General features: G+C 45.0%; 1 protein-coding gene across 4 annotated transcripts in view; it reads right to left on the bottom strand.

Annotated features, from left to right (window-relative positions):
* Positions 1–13,204: 13,204 nt before the first annotated feature.
* Positions 13,205–16,965, bottom strand: part of bnc2 (basonuclin 2) — a 105,896-nt gene continuing 102,135 nt past the window's right edge. For 3 of the 4 annotated variants that reach the window (XM_037263850.1, XM_037263841.1, XM_037263860.1), the window contains one exon: positions 13,205–16,540. In XM_037263850.1, coding sequence (XP_037119745.1) covers positions 15,769–16,540 — 772 coding nt within the window. In that variant the 3' untranslated portion in view covers positions 13,205–15,768. The remainder of the gene's footprint in view (positions 16,541–16,965) is intronic. The other variant, XM_037263870.1, reaches the window with a different exon arrangement.

Raw genomic sequence — 16,965 nt, 5'->3', positions numbered from 1 at the left:
TACGGCGCCGCCTCTGATCATGAAGGCTAACCTTAATCGCGGTGGGTGAAGCCCAGTCGTGGCGAGCTTGTCATTAAAACATCCCCCCTGGGCACTGGAGTGGGCTTGTAATTTTTGGCACTCAGGGCGATGGAAGGCGCCATCTGAGGAATCGCTCGGACGAGATGGCTTCAAAACTTTTCATCCTCGCAATGGTGTCTGATTGAACGAGGCCGCCGTGGTGCTGAACATGAAAGGGGGGCCGTGGATACATGCTGCGGTTGCGGACAACTTTGAGCGAGGAAGCAGCATCAGCCGCTTTTTTTTTTCCTTCTCCGCAAAGTTTCAATGACTTAAAGTAGCTGAATTCATGAAGAAAAATTGGTGCAAATGATCTAAAATGGCAAATTCACCCAAAGCCCTACAAAGACTGCCATTGAAATGGAAATTTTGTGGAATTGATCGATATAGATATTGAAATGGAAATATTGCGGAATTAATCGATTTGAATCGCTCGCGATAAAACTCTTCATTTGTCTACGTGATTGAATTATACTGCCCCCGGTGGCCAAGAAGGAGCACGCGAGCTGTAACAGATTAGTGAAGTTGCCGTTCACTTCGGAGGGAAAAATAAGAATTAAGTCGAAGCTTACTTACTTACTTTTTTGTTGTTACTTCCCACCATTGCTCATTTTATTTTATTAGTTTAGTTTTGTCAACTCGCACTATTCAACAGTGCTTGTGGTTTCAGGCCAGTAAGTAGAAAATAAAAATCCTGAGTAGAAGTAAACAAAACTAAGATGGACTCGGGGCGCTGATACTTAATTGGGAAGACTGGTTTATCCCCGGGCTCGTCAAATCACCTCTGCCAGTTGACTGTGATGTGGCCAAGTGCCAGGACTGGATTGATGCCATCGCTGCTGGCGTGCGATGAACTTTGCCTGCGCTCCAGCTCGTGCGGTTTCTCCTTAACCAATCCGTTGTGCCTTCACGCTGCCCGGGACCGGAAGGACCCAAGACTTTTCCAGAGACTTACTACGAGTGATCAAAAATAAGAGCGCGCATTTAAACTAATGGTACCAGTTAGACCAGAATAGAATGCGGTAATCACTCTCCAAGGTTGCGCATATTCTCATTTCGGGTCGCCCCCCCCTCGCCGATGCTACTACAGGCTAATAAGCTTGTCCCGTAATCACGTTAGCCGCCCTGTCGGCCCCAGCCAGGGGACCTAATTGGGACAGAGCTTCGGACAAAGTGAAAATTAATAACTTCGGCGGAGCTCCTGGCGCATTGTCTCCGCCGAGCAGCGCGGCTCAATTAGAAAGCGTGATACGATAAGGTCTGAGCAGCGCAGGGGATATGACTCAATTAAGACGGGGACTGGACTGTTGAGCGTAGATCCGAGAGGAGACGCGGGGCCATTTTTTATCCCTAAACTGCGGCTTGATGCGCCGCAGCCGTGGGTTGTTAGTCGCATTTGAATGTCTTTTGTTAAGTTCAATGAGATGGCGGTGTCTCGCAAATTCACTCGAGGTGGTCTGGAAACGTTTCGCCAACGTGATGTATTTTTTGCTGAGTCAGTGCTCACCGGGCTGTTTTTACTGCTGCGCCTATATGGAGACTGATTTAGCTACCATTAAAAACTAGCGACAACGCTAGCGTTGGCTATTTGAAACAAATCTGGACGATATTTTAGAGGCGGTACGTCTTCACTTAAATGTCAAATTACACGTTTGAATTACTTAATGAATGTATGTGATGTATACAGCGGACATATTGTATCTGGACCACCGTATAAAGAAAAGCTAGCCTGATGCTAGCATTTTAGCATTTTCCGCAGTTGTTTTGGAGACAAAATAATTCAAAGTAGTCTGCAATATTGGGAGAATATCTTGCTCAGTTAAAAGCAGACAGGCAGATGCAAAACCTCCAACACTTTGGATGTTCCCCCTCTTAAAAATCTTGGAAAAGCGTCAGATGATAATTTGCGGGCTTAGGCGGAATCACTGACTTCCTTTCCGTTTTTACGACATCATCATTAACAGCCTTTGTGCTCTGCGTTTTACTTTATTATTCATCCCAAGTCGATCCGAGCGTGCGTTCCCTCTTCCTCCTTCCACATGTGCAAACCATTGCGACCACAACACGTGTAATTTAATTATCAGCTTTTTTTTTTTTTTTTGCTCCGTGTCGATAGTTTGTACACGGCGCGGTACAAGCGGCCAAAGAATGCCGGAGCGCAGATGCTTTTCTGAAGTGAAGCACAATGTTCTTATCTTTTATTCAACATATTGTCCCGCCGTTTCCTCTCTGACCTGCCTCCCTTGCTACCTCCGTCTGGGCAGGTCATCTCAAAACCTGTCTTGTTTGGCTCCCCTTGTCACACGTTTTACTGGGCCATTGTTTCAACTGGGCCGCTCCTGGAGAATTGATGGCTTGCATTCGACGTAGGTTGGAAGGCTATGTGAACATAAACATTCACTTGTTGACCTACATTAAAATACACTTCTGTCGTAGAAGTGTCAGGGTGGCCATCGGGAAATTTGGAAAACTCCCGAACGACCGATCCAATTCTGGTGTTATGTATCCTTGGGTGATGATGCAGCTAAATTTGCTGATCTGAGAAATTGTTAGCTTTGGCATCTTAGCAAAGCTACATCCCATTAAGTTTAGCATTACCACTGCGTCACTCTACAATCGGACCCGCCAATGTTAAAGACGGTCACGGTTGAACAGTATTTTGGGTGATTGGGAAGCTCGTAAATGTTGACCAACAGGCCCACGAGTTGATTTGGATGAGTTGATTCTGATTATTTTGGCAGTCGCGAATGCAAAGGACAAGTCACGGCTGTGAGGATTTTCCGATGCCTGCGACCAAATATGATGTTCTTTCGACTTGATCGCTCTGAGGTGAATATTTATGGTCGACTTCTTCTCTAAACTTTCATTGTTTTGAGAAACACCCTGAACTGGTCCAATATTGCGATTGGACTGTTGACTTTTCAAGGAGTGCAAAGAGCAATAATTTAGCAGTTGTCAAATTATCGAATGTGATTCGGATTTTGCGGCGCACGACGTTCTCGCTTCCTCCCTCGTTCCCTTCAGGCCTTCATTTACCGCTCTGCAGTTTTCTGTGCCAAAGCATGTTTGTCATCACTTCATGAAACAATACGGCACGTCTGCAACCTTCCTGACTTAATGCTTTGCATTGTGTAGCCCTTATTATATAACAGTGGTTAAAAAACACATCTGGCTTGGATCAGGGCGTTCTCAACGGGGAAACATTTCAAGTCAAAATTATACAATTACCAAAAGGTCACGGAGAAACGAATGCAGTGGACCCCTGCGTACGTTTAACATGAGTGAAGTCACCTATTGGATGTTTTTTGGATGCAAGTTGAATGATACGGAATGATATTTATTATGGTAAATGGGATTAAATGGGGACTTTTTTTTTTGTGGGAAGTAGACATTTTTGGCATGTTGAAAATCATTACCAAGCGGACCTAAATGTGCTGAATGTTTTGAATCTGTTAAGTTGAATGCCCCATTAAAAATGAATGGGTAGTTTTTGGTTGAAAATGTTAAATCTTGAAAAAACTGTACATTTTTGGAAAGAGAAGAATAATAGCCTGCAAAGCCAATTTTTTTTTTAGAATATATTGAAATTGTAATAAAGTGAGTCTGACAAATTATGGAAGAAGTTGCATGCCAAAATAATTGGCACAAGCAAAAAAAGTGAAAAAAAGAAGTGTGAATGCTGAAACAACAAAGTGTGTGTGGCTGGCTGGGCAGGAGTGCTTGACCATAGCAAGTAAGAATGTCTTAAAGTCCTCACATCGTTTCTAAGATGATTCTGTACACATCACGGTGTAACATGAGGCAGCGGCGTCCATCGTCTCAGGCAGTACATTCCAAGTAGCCAGACGCTGAGCAATTCAATCTTCGGGGTTACATCTGTGCGTAACCTTGTAAAGTAGTCCCTCCTGCCACCGCATTATTGTTCTCACTCGCCGCCGTTCCAAGTCTCTGCTGCCTTTCACGCAGGTAATCCGGACAAATGGGCCTTTAATGCGATCCATAGTCACGTCCGACATTCGCTCGCTTTGTCGTCACTTTGCCGCCGCTCACTTTTTATTTTTAAAATGGGTTCCTCCTACTTTAAAGCAGCACTTTATTGCGGCGTGTTATTTTGTCCAATCGGATTAAACGGACAATAACGAGGGATCCATTTGAACTCGATCCTTTTGCTCGAGCTTCCTCGGACAATTCCATTAGCTGTCATACTTGTCGAGAAGCCTTCGGAAGCAAACGCGTAAATTGATGCACGGGCAAGCCGGCCTTGGGCGCGAGTTGTCTTTTAAAAAAGACTTTAACTTTTTTTCCAACGAGGCGCCAGAACAAATCAACGACAGCGCCGGCTCGCCGTTAACAGGTTTAAATTCCGCTGAAAAGCAATTCTACACTCCCGCCTAAATGGGAACAAAGTCCTCCATAGAGATAGGACATGCTACGCTAGTTAGCCGCGTTAGCGTTTACTTCTGAGCAGCATTCCACCCTCCCCGCCCCTTCTGGTGTCCCCATCCTGAAGTCATTTTTCCGCATTCAATCACGGAGCCTTAAGAAGGGTGAGGCAGGAACTTGGGCGTGCGACTCCCTGCGGTGAGCGCTCCTCTTTTGGGCGTGTTCTGTGGACCCCCCCCCCCTTATCCCCCCACTGCTGCCTACTGGGACTCTCTCTTGAAGCTGAAGAGTAAAAGGACACCAACGCCCTGAGCAGCCTCTCAGATTTATTGAAACTTCATGTCCCGTCTCGGTAGTTCATTTGTCAGGAGACCTAATTTACACCGGCCCTTAAGACTAATTGCAAATTTGCGAAAAAATGCTGATGTCTTTGGAAGCGAGAGGGGATTCCCCCACTCGCCCCCACAGTGTCCCTCGCCATGCATTTGCTAATGCGTTTCATCTGTGGAGCAGAAAGTCGACAGTGTTCCTGTCCTTCTGCGAGAGACCGATGCGATGTGAGCAAGAGAGCAAACGCTCCAAGACACCAATGGGACTTCCAGTAAACAGGAAGTGGGGACAAAAAACACAAACAGTATTTACTGTTTAATTCAATTCAGGGAGCTCGGTGTCCTCTTGAAAAGCAAGCCGCAGGACACCCGACGCGTTGTGGCTTGCTAAAGGACAAGCATGTGATGATGATTTAAGGGAAAACCCCCCCCCCAAAAAACATCCGCTTAGGCTGCTGCTGAGTTTCTTAATAAAATGCCCGTGATATGCTTTGGTCGAAAGACGATCAAGGATAATAACATGCCATGCATATATATATATTTTTTTAATCAATTTATTTATTTATTTATTCATTCATTCATTTATCTATTTATCTGTCAATCAATTTATTTATTTATTTATATTTTGTTTATTTATTTGAATCAGCCTGTTTAGAAGGAGCTATTTAAAGACAATCCTCCCAATGGCTTTTTTTTTTGTTACCATGACAACTCAAGGGTAAAGCTATATGGTTAGTTGTAGAGCCCCAAGTCTTGAATCTTTTTATTTTTCTCCAACTTGCAGCCAGTCACAAGGAGTCATGCCTACTGGCTTGTGACAACACGCCTGTCACATGAACCTCGACGTTAAATTAAACGACATTAAAATGGCAAGAGAGCAGATTATTTGTATTTAATTACGTCCTATGGGGGGAAGAATCGGAAAATCCCGAAACGAATCGTCTCGGACCTCAGCGGCTCGGCTGTATATTTTCACAAAGTTTCCGGGTAACTTGTGCTGTAAGCAATCTTACAAATTGTAATCATACATTTGAGTCGACGCTACAAAGCGGCTCAATAACAGAAGGCCAGATTCCTGAGGTTTCTTCTCCAATCTTTCACAGATCTTAACACATGAGAAGAAGCGAAGGTCTGCTCCTAAAGACATATCACGGTTTCAGACCCGACCATTAAAGTTCATTTCTCGAGCCTCCAAGAATAATGTTTATATCTTTAAGAGGATGTGCGGAGTATTCGCGGCGTTGCGCATATGGAGGCGAGCCGGCCGCACAGATGTGAACGCCGAGCGCCTGCTGCTTGATTGAGTCATGCGGCTGCATATCATCTCCTCCAATCAGGAGATCTGCCCTCATCGCCGTGCTTTGCGGCTCTTTTCATATGCAACTATTTAGACACTGACAGATTCTTGTCGCGGACGACGCGGTTCTTCCTTCCTCACGTAATTATTCTCATTGGTAATTCTTACAAAATGTCCTCAAGGAAAGCAAAAAAAAAAAAAAAAAATTCATCCCTCCTGTGTCGAGGAAGCAGTTTTGGCGCATTATTTCACAGAAGAGAGCGAATGGGGGGGAAGAAAAAAAATCTGTTTAGCTTTAGCTTGAAGGGTCGAGCAATTATCTGATTATGAAAAACATTACATGTCAAAAAGAACAACAATATGTAATTGGCGCGATGCATACGCGAGCTGCGCGGGAACAGATGGCGAGATGTCGGCGTAATGGCTTCCAGCTTGACCGCACGGTGCAGACAAAAAAAACAAAAAAAACAAAAAAGGCCTCAGACTTCAATAAAAGATCCACTGGTAGGAACAGGCGCTTCCATTTGATGGGTAAAATTCTAATGGGCTTATAAAAGATCGGAACAATGACCTTGAGGGGCTCGAGCCGTGCCAGGTTGCGGACTCCCGGGGGATTCACAACCTTAATGGGCATGCTTTGTTTCCTCCACCGGTTACGCATTTGACTATTTAGACCTCCCATGTTCAGGTTAAGCTGCCACTCCCCCGTAGTAAACACCAATTACTACTTTACTATCAATCAGCGCTTTGGCGCCATCCGGTGGTAACTTGCAGTGTTACAGCGGGCGTAAAAACGAGTCGTGAATAAGCGGGGTTTGACTCCAAATGGTAAAAGAGAGCATCTGCCTACGTCTTGCCCCGATGTGGCCCTCACATAGGGAACGCATTCACCCAGGCGATGGTCCAACACCTTCACATTCCCGGATGATACGCTGTAAATATTCCCGATTGGATCGAGCACATCCCATTATTCACGTCTCATCTTCCTCCCCTTCCATCCCATCACAAGTTGCCGGATTTGATGCCCGTTGGCAGGCGGCGATGGTGGCCAAGACGGCGAGTTCAAACCAAAGCCAGAGACGGGCTTTGGACGCGTTTCATTTTGATTTGTGTTGCAGCAGGAATGTTCGATGTTTTATGCCCTTTGTCCTCAAAGGACGGCCAAGATTTTACCTCACGGTTCAGACATGTGAGGTCCGACAAAACATGCCCCTCGCCCCCTCCCCTCTGGTGAAACCATGTGTTCTCTATGTTGTGCATGTGGCCATCAGGGGCTCTCGGATGCATTATCGAGTCTCGCTAGTGCTAACGTAGCTTATTTTACGAAAGGAACGAGTTGTCACTATTTTAACGCGTTTCCAAAGTTCCATCTTCAGCGCGGCACTACGATCTTTCAAATGTATCCACAAATCAGCCCATCTGGAATTGTCAGGGCTTTGTCACGTTTCACGCCCGACCAAGACAAAAGTTCATGGCATTTTTGTTTTGTTTTTGGCATTAACGTGCGTGCATGTTACCAGCAGGAATTTAGTATCATGTTTATTTGATCTGCTGTGTGTCTTCTTCCCAGCCGTGGTGCGATGGTGGCTGCGGTGGGATTTTGGAGTGGGTGTTTGCTCCCTTTCAACAGTCTCTCTCCACATGGCCTCCCTGTCTCCTTTGTCTTTTTATAGCCTCCTTCTGGGAGAAGGCTGCACTCTCCCCGAACGCAAGCCAAGCCAAAAACACCTCTCAGTTCCTTCGCCAGGGCCCGTCACCCAGGGAATAGCGAGCGCTATCCCTCCCTTACTCCACGCCTTCTATCATCTCCTCCGCCCCAGCCCGGGCTGGACACAGAATTTTGTTTTTTTGGAGCACAACTTTTGTTAGGTGAATCATGATGTTGCACTCGGACAAAAAACTCAAGCGTGGGCTTTTGGGTTATTCCCGTCACCTTTCTGTCATCTTCATTTCATCGTCTTCCCTCCGCAGTTCGAAAACGGAGCCGATCCTTCTTTGCGCTATGAAATCATTTGGACACGTTTATTGAAAAAGTATGCTGACCGCTGCGTGCTCCTTACTACCTTTTTTTTGACAAAATGGCCGCTTTTGCCCCCACTGTCTGGAAGGCCATTTGAGGAAATACCAACACAACTTTATTTTGAAAATCAGTCCATTCGACTAGTTTTAGTTCTTCTCGTTTATGGACGGACGTGCTCGTTTATCTTCTCGGGCCGTTGTGGCAGAGGTGGGGGGGGGCCTGGCACGGCACAGATGTCCGCCAAGTGCTGACGGAGGAAGTGGTCCTTTGGCCGTGCTGATGCGGCCGGACGCCACAGTGAGCGGCGTGAGTTAGCATATGTTTGCATTTGCTGTCCCTCCGCAAGCGTAATGAGCAAAAGGGGGAAGGGAGGGGCCGATGGGAAGAGCAGCTTCAAAGTCATCAGTCCTCACGGGTGCCACGGCGTCAATGGGAAGTCGGTCGGAGGAAAGACTCGGATAATGACATCGGCCCGGCATCTTTCGCGGGTTCGAGCTCCACTTTGAAGTCCCCCCTTGACGAGGGGCTTTGGATTGGCCGCAGAAGCCACACCGGTGGCTTATCAGATTTATGGAGGCTTAATGGGAGATGTTCAAGGGTGTTTGTGTGTGGAAGGAGAAGCAGGGACCAGGCAAAGGGTCATCTCTTGAACAATTCCACCCATCCCGCTAATTTACACCACAGCACTTCCTCTTTGGTAAATCTTATTGTCCATTGCTTGTTTCGATTGACAGGTTAAAATGACCATGTAATATTTTTTTCGCGTAGAACTAAGCATTTCTACACGCTAAAAAAATAAATCCATTGTGGTCCTTGTCATGAGAGCGAATCCAACATATTTATCCAACGCCTGTAATGTCTTTTTACTTGAGAGGCAACAAGGTCAGAAATGCCGTTTTGCCCCAATGAAAGCGTCTGGCTGGATCCAATTGGTACGTTGACCACAAGCTAATGGGATGTGGAAATGTTACCTTGAAAATGTCTGCTCTTGGAGAAGAACGTGCGGAACCGCAATCTTGTCTTGTCAGATTTCCACGGCTAAGGTTTCCGACGCGCACTTCAAGCTTCCCTCTAATGAGTGGAAAATCATTACCAGCTCCCGCACGACATTTTTTTTTCTGCGCCTGCCTTCAGTTTCACCGGCTTGTCTTCCTTCCAAATGTTAGCAAATCTTTTTCACCTCCAGCACAAACAAACACTCGAGTATCGCCTATTGCAGCGGGTATCAAAGGCAGCATTTGTTTGCAATAAAACGCTGGCTTGAAATGGCTCCAGCGCAGATTTTTGTGCTTCAGTGGCGGGCCAACATTTTTCATGCCACAGAAAGGTGGGGGAGATACGACTCAGAGAAAGTGGAAAAGAATAGCCTGACAGATAAGGATTGTATATTTTCTCCTGTTTCCAATGGCAAGAGTTCAAATGCTACCATGCTAACCGTTGACATGCTAGCATATTGCCTGACTACTTTGGTTTAGTTTTAGCTGAAAACATTATCAGTGTGTTATTAGTGCGAATGTTACTCTCTATTATGGAATCATGTGATAAAGGGTTAAATTAAGTTGGATTTAATTCAATCCAATATGACTGAATGCTAACTTGCTAACAGCCGGCAAGCTAACCTGAAGCCACTTATCATTTCGCATCATTTCAGTCGCAAAGGCTTTGTTCTTGCTGCTGTCTTCTGTTTGGAGGCCCTTTTAAGAGCGTATCGAATTTGAGACGAGCTTTTCAGTCTCCGTAACGGATACGGACAATCGATAGGCGCGTTATAAGGCTGTGACACGCTCATCTTCGTCGCTAGTGTGACAATGGCTCTCGGCTATTCTCCCGAGAGCTCGCCTTCGGTGCCCTTCAGTGATGTTGTCCTTTTCCTATTGTCCATTGTTTATTATATTTTTTAGGAACTTTGATTTTACATGTCGACATACGGCAATCTGGTGGCTCTTTCAAATGTTTTTTTCTGGCTCCAAAATACTTGCGTCACGTCCATCGGGAGTCCAACCGACTCGGACAAGCATCAGTCCCGATTCCATTTAGGGTTTAAAAATGTGAAAGTCATTCCCAGGTGGTGCTTTGTGAAGGAGGGAGGGGAGGAATAATTCACGGCGGATAAAAAATGAGCAGTGGGGTTTGTCCGGGTTCAAGATGCGCTGTGTCTGTTGGCAGCCCGTTGGGCCAACATTGTTTGACGTTCTAGCCCGCGTGCCTTTTTGCGAGCATTTGAGGGCTTTATGGCTCGCTGTGACTCTGCCGCCAATCGCTTCCAGATGCCGCCGGTGTGGGAACCGGCGAGCCGAGCGAGAGGAGGGGGTGGCCAGGGGGATGAAGAAGCATAACCAGGTGTGACCCATTGCAATCTGGGATGTTCTCCATGACCATTATGCGTGTGTGCGCTGAGGCAATAATGGGCCGCAACGTGTTTGCAGTCTGACACCACAAAGTCAGGACAAAACATTTGGCGACTTTTTTTTTTTTCGGGTAGGGGGCTGGTTGCAAACTTCTTCGAGGCTCATGCCAAGGCACGGATTTCACGGCTCGAGGTGCGTTGTTCAGCACGTTGGCTGCTGGCATGAGCCAGACCAACATATGGCAGCAGTCTGGGTCGGCGTTTGTGCTACCATCACCGCCCGTCAGCCCCGCGATGGCCGACGGTTTGATTTTTGGGGGCGATTGAACATTTCAAGTCCCAAAGCACCAATGATAAATGTTCATGTTTCTCCCTGTAATTACTTTCAATCTGCTCCTCCCTCCTCCTCCATCCTTTTTATTTTTCAAGAGGCCAGGGAGGAAGCGCTCTTAAAGAAAAACATGGAAATGATAATGCTCTTCCTGCTGGCTATTTGGAGGAAAGCCCGAGTCATTGTTTCTTGTTCGAGAGAACGAAACCAATTTTTCTCGGTTTACGTTAGATAAATATGTGCCCAAAATTATTCATACCGTAACCAAATAATTTTTTTCCAGCAGTGCATTGCATTAGAAAATAGCAAAAGACAAATTTGATCATAACTGTAGTTTATGTAAAAAAAACAAAAACATCACAGTCAATAATTTGACTTTGTGAGGGTAGACTTCCCCTTAACCTTCTCCGGCGGGCCACCATCTCCAATTCCCCCCTGTAGATGAGTTCGGGTACTCTCCCGTGTGACCGATAAGAAGACGGCAAAGAGGGTCAAACCCCAACTATAATCATAATAACAACCAAAAAAAATTCAAGCAAATGGCAGGAAACTATCTTCCCTGCTTTGCGCCCCGAAAGTTCTCCACGGCGGCGCAAGGCTATTACCCTGATAGAAATTCTCCCGGCCGCTCGGCCCAGAGTGCGAGCCGCATCTCAAGCTAATTTACAAAGATCCCGAATTATTCTCTTATCTCGGGCTTTAAAGGTTGTAAGGTTGATTAACAAGGCTCCCCGTCCTGTTTATCAGTTCGGGCGCGGGCGCGGAAAATAGCCGGCGATAAGTGCACAGGCCATTAAACATTCTATTTCCCCTAATATTTGTCGGCATCCATCTGCTTAACTGATCTGCCTTCACTTTAATTAAAAGGGATTCCCGTCTTGTCGGGGTCATTATGCGCCGGCGGATGCCAGCCGAGGAGTTTGTGATGAGTTCAGCGTTCCCTCTGTCCCAGGGTTGCCAAAGGGCTTTTTTCATTTCTCCTCTCCGGCTTAACCCCTTCGTTTCCCGCCGCGCTAGCGTAGCCTCGTTGAAGCCGAGCTAACTCGCGCGCTAGCCGAGCTAAGGCGAACGTATGAAAGGAGGCAACGGCTTTTTTTAGATGATTAGAGGCGGGAATCGAGTGAATTTATTTTTGTTACCATCTGGCGTCTCCTCAAGCGTGTTTCTCGCTGGCGTGTTGTTGCCGCAAACTTTTCCCGCTCACCCGAGTGCGTCTCGAAACGTTGCGGGCCGCTAATGCTTTGAATTGCCCGACACTAGTTGGATCGATGCGGCTGTTTACAGTTTCTCCCTCTCCTCATCCCTTTTGTCTTTTTTCTAATTTAGTGTTCCCAAACCATGGACAGGGTGTGTGAGTGTTGCGTGCTGCGCTTGCATCTTCGCCCTCTTCCCCGCTCTCCATCACTGTCCATTGATGTTCCCTCCTCCCCTCCCAGTTCTCCTCCTCTTTCTCCCCTCATCTCCTTCTTCCTCGCTCTTCTTTGCCTTGGAAGGAGAGCTGCAAGCCTCCACACTTCTGGACAAGACTGATGGCTCGTCAATAGCATTAGCCAGCATTGCAGACCTCACTGGTGTAGAACTAAATCAATGACATCTAGCGAGGGGGGGGGGGGTCATGTTAGGCAGGAGAAAATTATCTTAAAGTTTACTTTTCAGATGGAAAATCAAGTGTGTCGGCTCAGAGTCGTCTTTTGGATCGCACTCTGGGATGTGAATGAATACCTCGGGGATTAAATCAGTGACGGTGGACTGTATTTCTAAATTTGTCTTCTAAATTCTTGTTCTTTGTCATCTAGTTTCAATCAGTTACATTCAGTTAGTTCTGGATGGAAATTGATTGCCACGCATTAGTCACTAGATGCAGTTGTGTGTGTGTGTGTGTGTGTGCCTGAGTGTGTGTATTTACACTGAATTAAATGTCACTGTACTATTACTCACAAATTGATTATAAAATAATTGTATATAATTGTATAATATATATATATATATATATATAATAAAATAATAAATAATAGAATTATATATACATATAATAAAATAATAAATAATAATATAATAATTTTATATACATATATAATAAAATATAATAAAATAATAAAAATAATGAAATTTTATCTATATATATATATATATATGTCATTTTTTTTGTCTGAATTTGAGTCATTCTGCGCTATTTGCCACCTCCAGTGACCATCCTGCTAATTTGCAAACACCAGCAGCGGCGTTGCCTCATTCCGCTTAGCCTTTTACCAACGCTTTTAATCTAATCGTCCACTAATTGGTCAAGATAGCCTGTTCCCCGAGGACTTTTATCTTTAGGTAATTAAAGGGCCCTAGAAAAGGTGCTGAAATATCACACTTTGATTGACACCTGGCAGTGTGTGTGCATTTTGTGCAGCAACATGCAAAAAGCCAAATGAGGTCCAGTGACAAAATGCCAGTGACTGATAAATCTTTAATATAAAAATTGTACAAGAATTCTGATACAAATTACAAGAGGTATTTGGACAAAATATGAATAAAATTCCATTTACATCCCAAAACCCTTATGCATTTTATGCAAAAACAACAAAAAAAACTAAACATGGACAGTTATGATACAGAAACAAACAAAATATAAGAATTGATTTTTTTGGAATGAATGAGGACCACTTTTTCTCCCTCTTTTCTGCAAAAGGGAAACACATTTTTCGGTAACTTTTTGCAGTGTCGACGAGTTTTCTGAAATCACCATTTTCTTCCCGGCAAAGCACACAAAATACATCCCGCTTTGCAATGCCGCGTGGCTGTGACTCTTTTTAAGACATATACACAGGTCCTTAAGTGTACTACCTAAAAACGTTAAAGCATGATTGGCACAAAACATCAGCAATATGAATTTACAACATTTTTTATTATTGTTTTTTAAGACTGGTGACTTTTCACAGGTTCCAGTTCAAATTCAGACGGGCCTAAAAAACAAAATCACAAAAAAAAAAAAAACGAAGCATCTATACAAACCAATCTGATCTCGCGTGAGCTACATTAAGAACTTAAGCACTCGCTCAGTGACGTGACAACAGTAATGAACAGTCCTCCTCGTTCAACTGGGTGGAATTTACAGACTAAATGAAAATAATTGAACTGAAAGGATTCATTTGAGAACAGATTGATTTAACGGACAGAAAATGATGTTAAAGACTCAAGCAGGTCCATTCGAACTCGTTCACTGCCGGCCCAGTTAAAATAGATATTTGACGTCTATAGCCGTCATTGGTAGTGAATGAGTTAACGTGGGAAGATTCGATTCAATGGTATTCCGATTTGATATATACGATATCAATTGAGAGTCCTCCGAATCCCAGCAAATGGGAAAGTAGTAACGAGTGATAAGGAAATACTGTGTACTGTATGTTGTGATGTAACATGTTGGGCAAGAGTTGAAGTTTCAGTTGAGTTACTTTTCAAAAGTTCAAGCTTACAAACGATCTTGTTATTGCTTGACAATTGCAAAAGCGATACCAACATGCTCTTCCGGTGCAATATTTTTTTCATATGTAAGACTTTCAAGGGTAATAATGTTTTTGAAATGCTAATAGTTTTGGAATCATACTTTGCGGTATATTCGATAAATATAGGCAATTCTAAACATTTTGGGGGACTTGATATTATTTTATTACTCGTGGTGAGTACTTACTACGAAACAAATGGGTAGGAGGCCTTGTAAATACTGTACATACGTAACACTGCATATTTCGTCCTTCTTTGTGTAGCACCAAGTCAAGAAAGACAAAAAAAAAGACTGTTGTATAGTGACACATGACGTTGCTCAGACACTTAAAACCAAGAAGAATTTTTTTTTTTTTCCCGAATAAAAAATAAAAAAAAAGGAAAAAATACTGGACTTAATTAACACATCTCTACCCACCAATAAATACCCCGTTCCCTTGGCTACTTGGACCACTGGATGCAATTGTACCATAAGACGTGTGTGTGTGTGTTATTTTTCACAGATTTGCAACCGATGTCACAGTAAAATGATTTTTAAGACTCAAGTGCATCATATCAGTCGAATGGGGTTTTAAGTACGTTGATATAAAAAAAAAGAGCTTTTTAGTTTGGTCCCATTGGAAGGACAATTTTATTCCGAATCCATCGAGTGAGGACGGCTCTCGTTTGAGAATCTGTGAATGCAGTTGATCGTACGGGAATCGTCTCATTTGTATTATTTTACATTTGGCCACGTGCAAAAAAAAAAAATAAGACCGGCGCCTTTGTTAGTTTCGCATCAAACGACACATGGCTTCGCTCACCATTGCAAAGAAGTCCTCACTTGTATTTTATATTACACATCCCCCTTGTATAGATGCAAAGTGCAAAAAACTGAAACGTAGACTAATAAAGCTCATAAACATGTAAGGGGAAAAAAACTGAGAGAGAAAAATAAATCGAAAAACAGAATATCAGTGTAGGAGCCTCAAAGAGCATGCCGGCCACCTTGGAATATCTAACAAAGTAATTCACATGATTTTTTTTTTTTTTTTCCCGCCCATAGTGATAAAATGACTCAAGATAGTTTGGATGCTACCTCTTTCTTGCCTATAGCTGGAAGTATTGTACTGGACTGTAACATAAAACCATAAGCGAGAGAAGCCCCCCACCAAAAAAAAAATCATCACAAGTCTTTTACACCAAAAAGCCTCTCGGGGACGTTATTTACAAATGAAGCTGTCATGCTTTTTCCCTCCGTTTCAAGAGGGGGTTCATTTAAAAGCTATCATTACACAAATACAACAAGTTTTTTTTCCTCAATACTATCTTGTCTGCAGGCAAGGTCACAAATAAGAGGTTTGATAGATTCTTTGGAGAGAAAACCGGAGGGGAGGGGCGGGTTCATGAAACTCCAATGAACAAAACGAGTTTTTTTTCCGATCATGAAGCAGGAAGTCCTCGCTCGAGTCATTCCGAAAGTTTTTTTTTTTTTTTTTCGGTGGTGGGTGGCGCTGGAGGAGGAGGAGGATTTTAGCCGATGAGTGTAGCGAAGGGCATGTTCTTGTGCAGGTTGGGGTTCTGCGAGTGTCTGTTGCGGCTGCGTACGGAGCTGAAGACCATGTTGCAGCCGGCCACCTTGCATTTGTGCATCTCGCGCAGGTGCACCGTCTTGTAGTGCACGCGCAACGTCCCCTTGTTGCTGTACATTTTCTGGCAAATGTTGCACACGATCCCGCCGCCGTTCTCCGACGAGAGGCGGTACGGGGACTGCGAGCGCGCCAGTCCGCTCTTTTCCCCGCTCTCGTCCTGGCGGCCGCCACGGCAGTCCTCCCCTTCGCTGTTGCCCTCGTCGTCATCCTCCTCGTCCTCCTCCAGCTCGTCCAATAGGATGCCTTCGTCGCTGCCCTCGTCCGACTCGTGCGAGGAGTGGATGCTGCCGCCGGATTGGACGATGGACGCGGTGCTCAGGTCCAGGACCACGTAGTCGTCCGGCCCTCCTCGGGGGAAGCCGCCGAGGTGGTGGTGGTGGTGGTTGTTCTTTAGGTCTTGATGGAGAGGGTGCCGAGGGTACTCGTTGCCCGTGGGGGAACGCTCGCCTCGCATCAGGGCGGCGGGGCCGAGGCCTCGGAAAGCCATCCCGCCCATGGGGTCCAAAGCCATGTGGTGGTGGTGCCCGGCGTAAATCTTGGCCAGTAACTCGGCTCCAAAGTCCTTGGGCAGTGGCGTGAGTTGGGGGTCCAGGACAATGTCGTCCAGCTCTTTGGTCAGCAGTTTGCGGTGCAGGTTAATGTTGGAGCTGTGCCTGACGCAAAGAAACAAAAACAAACCGCAATGAGTATCAATCGTCCACGTTGGGCAGTTCAATTCCTCAAATGTCCTCCACTTTAAACCCGCCATACTAAAATAGCGTAATTGCTCATCCACTACAGTAGGTGGCAGTAGCGATCTTGTCAGGAAAATGGATACAATTCAAATATTCTATCGACAAATTATTAACTATTTAGAGAGTAGGGAGGGGTGCAGGAAATATTTTCTTCTGTAGCAAAAAAATAAATGAGAAGCGCTGCCTTAGGAAATAACAGATGAAAGCATCATTCCGATGTCTAAGGACCAAGGCAGCGCTTCTTAGCGTAGCGTAGCGCAGACAGAGCGAGCGAGCGAGCGAGAACAAGAGCGCATCCTGACAGTGTTTACTGCTGTCAGCATGTCTGCAGCGTGCACGGCGCT

Source organism: Syngnathus acus, chromosome 1 (genome assembly GCF_901709675.1).
Source record: "Syngnathus acus chromosome 1, fSynAcu1.2, whole genome shotgun sequence".
Classification (NCBI taxonomy): Eukaryota; Metazoa; Chordata; class Actinopteri; order Syngnathiformes; family Syngnathidae; genus Syngnathus; species Syngnathus acus.
Note: the sequence above shows the minus strand (reverse complement) of the source record. Positions and strands in the feature narration are given on the sequence as shown.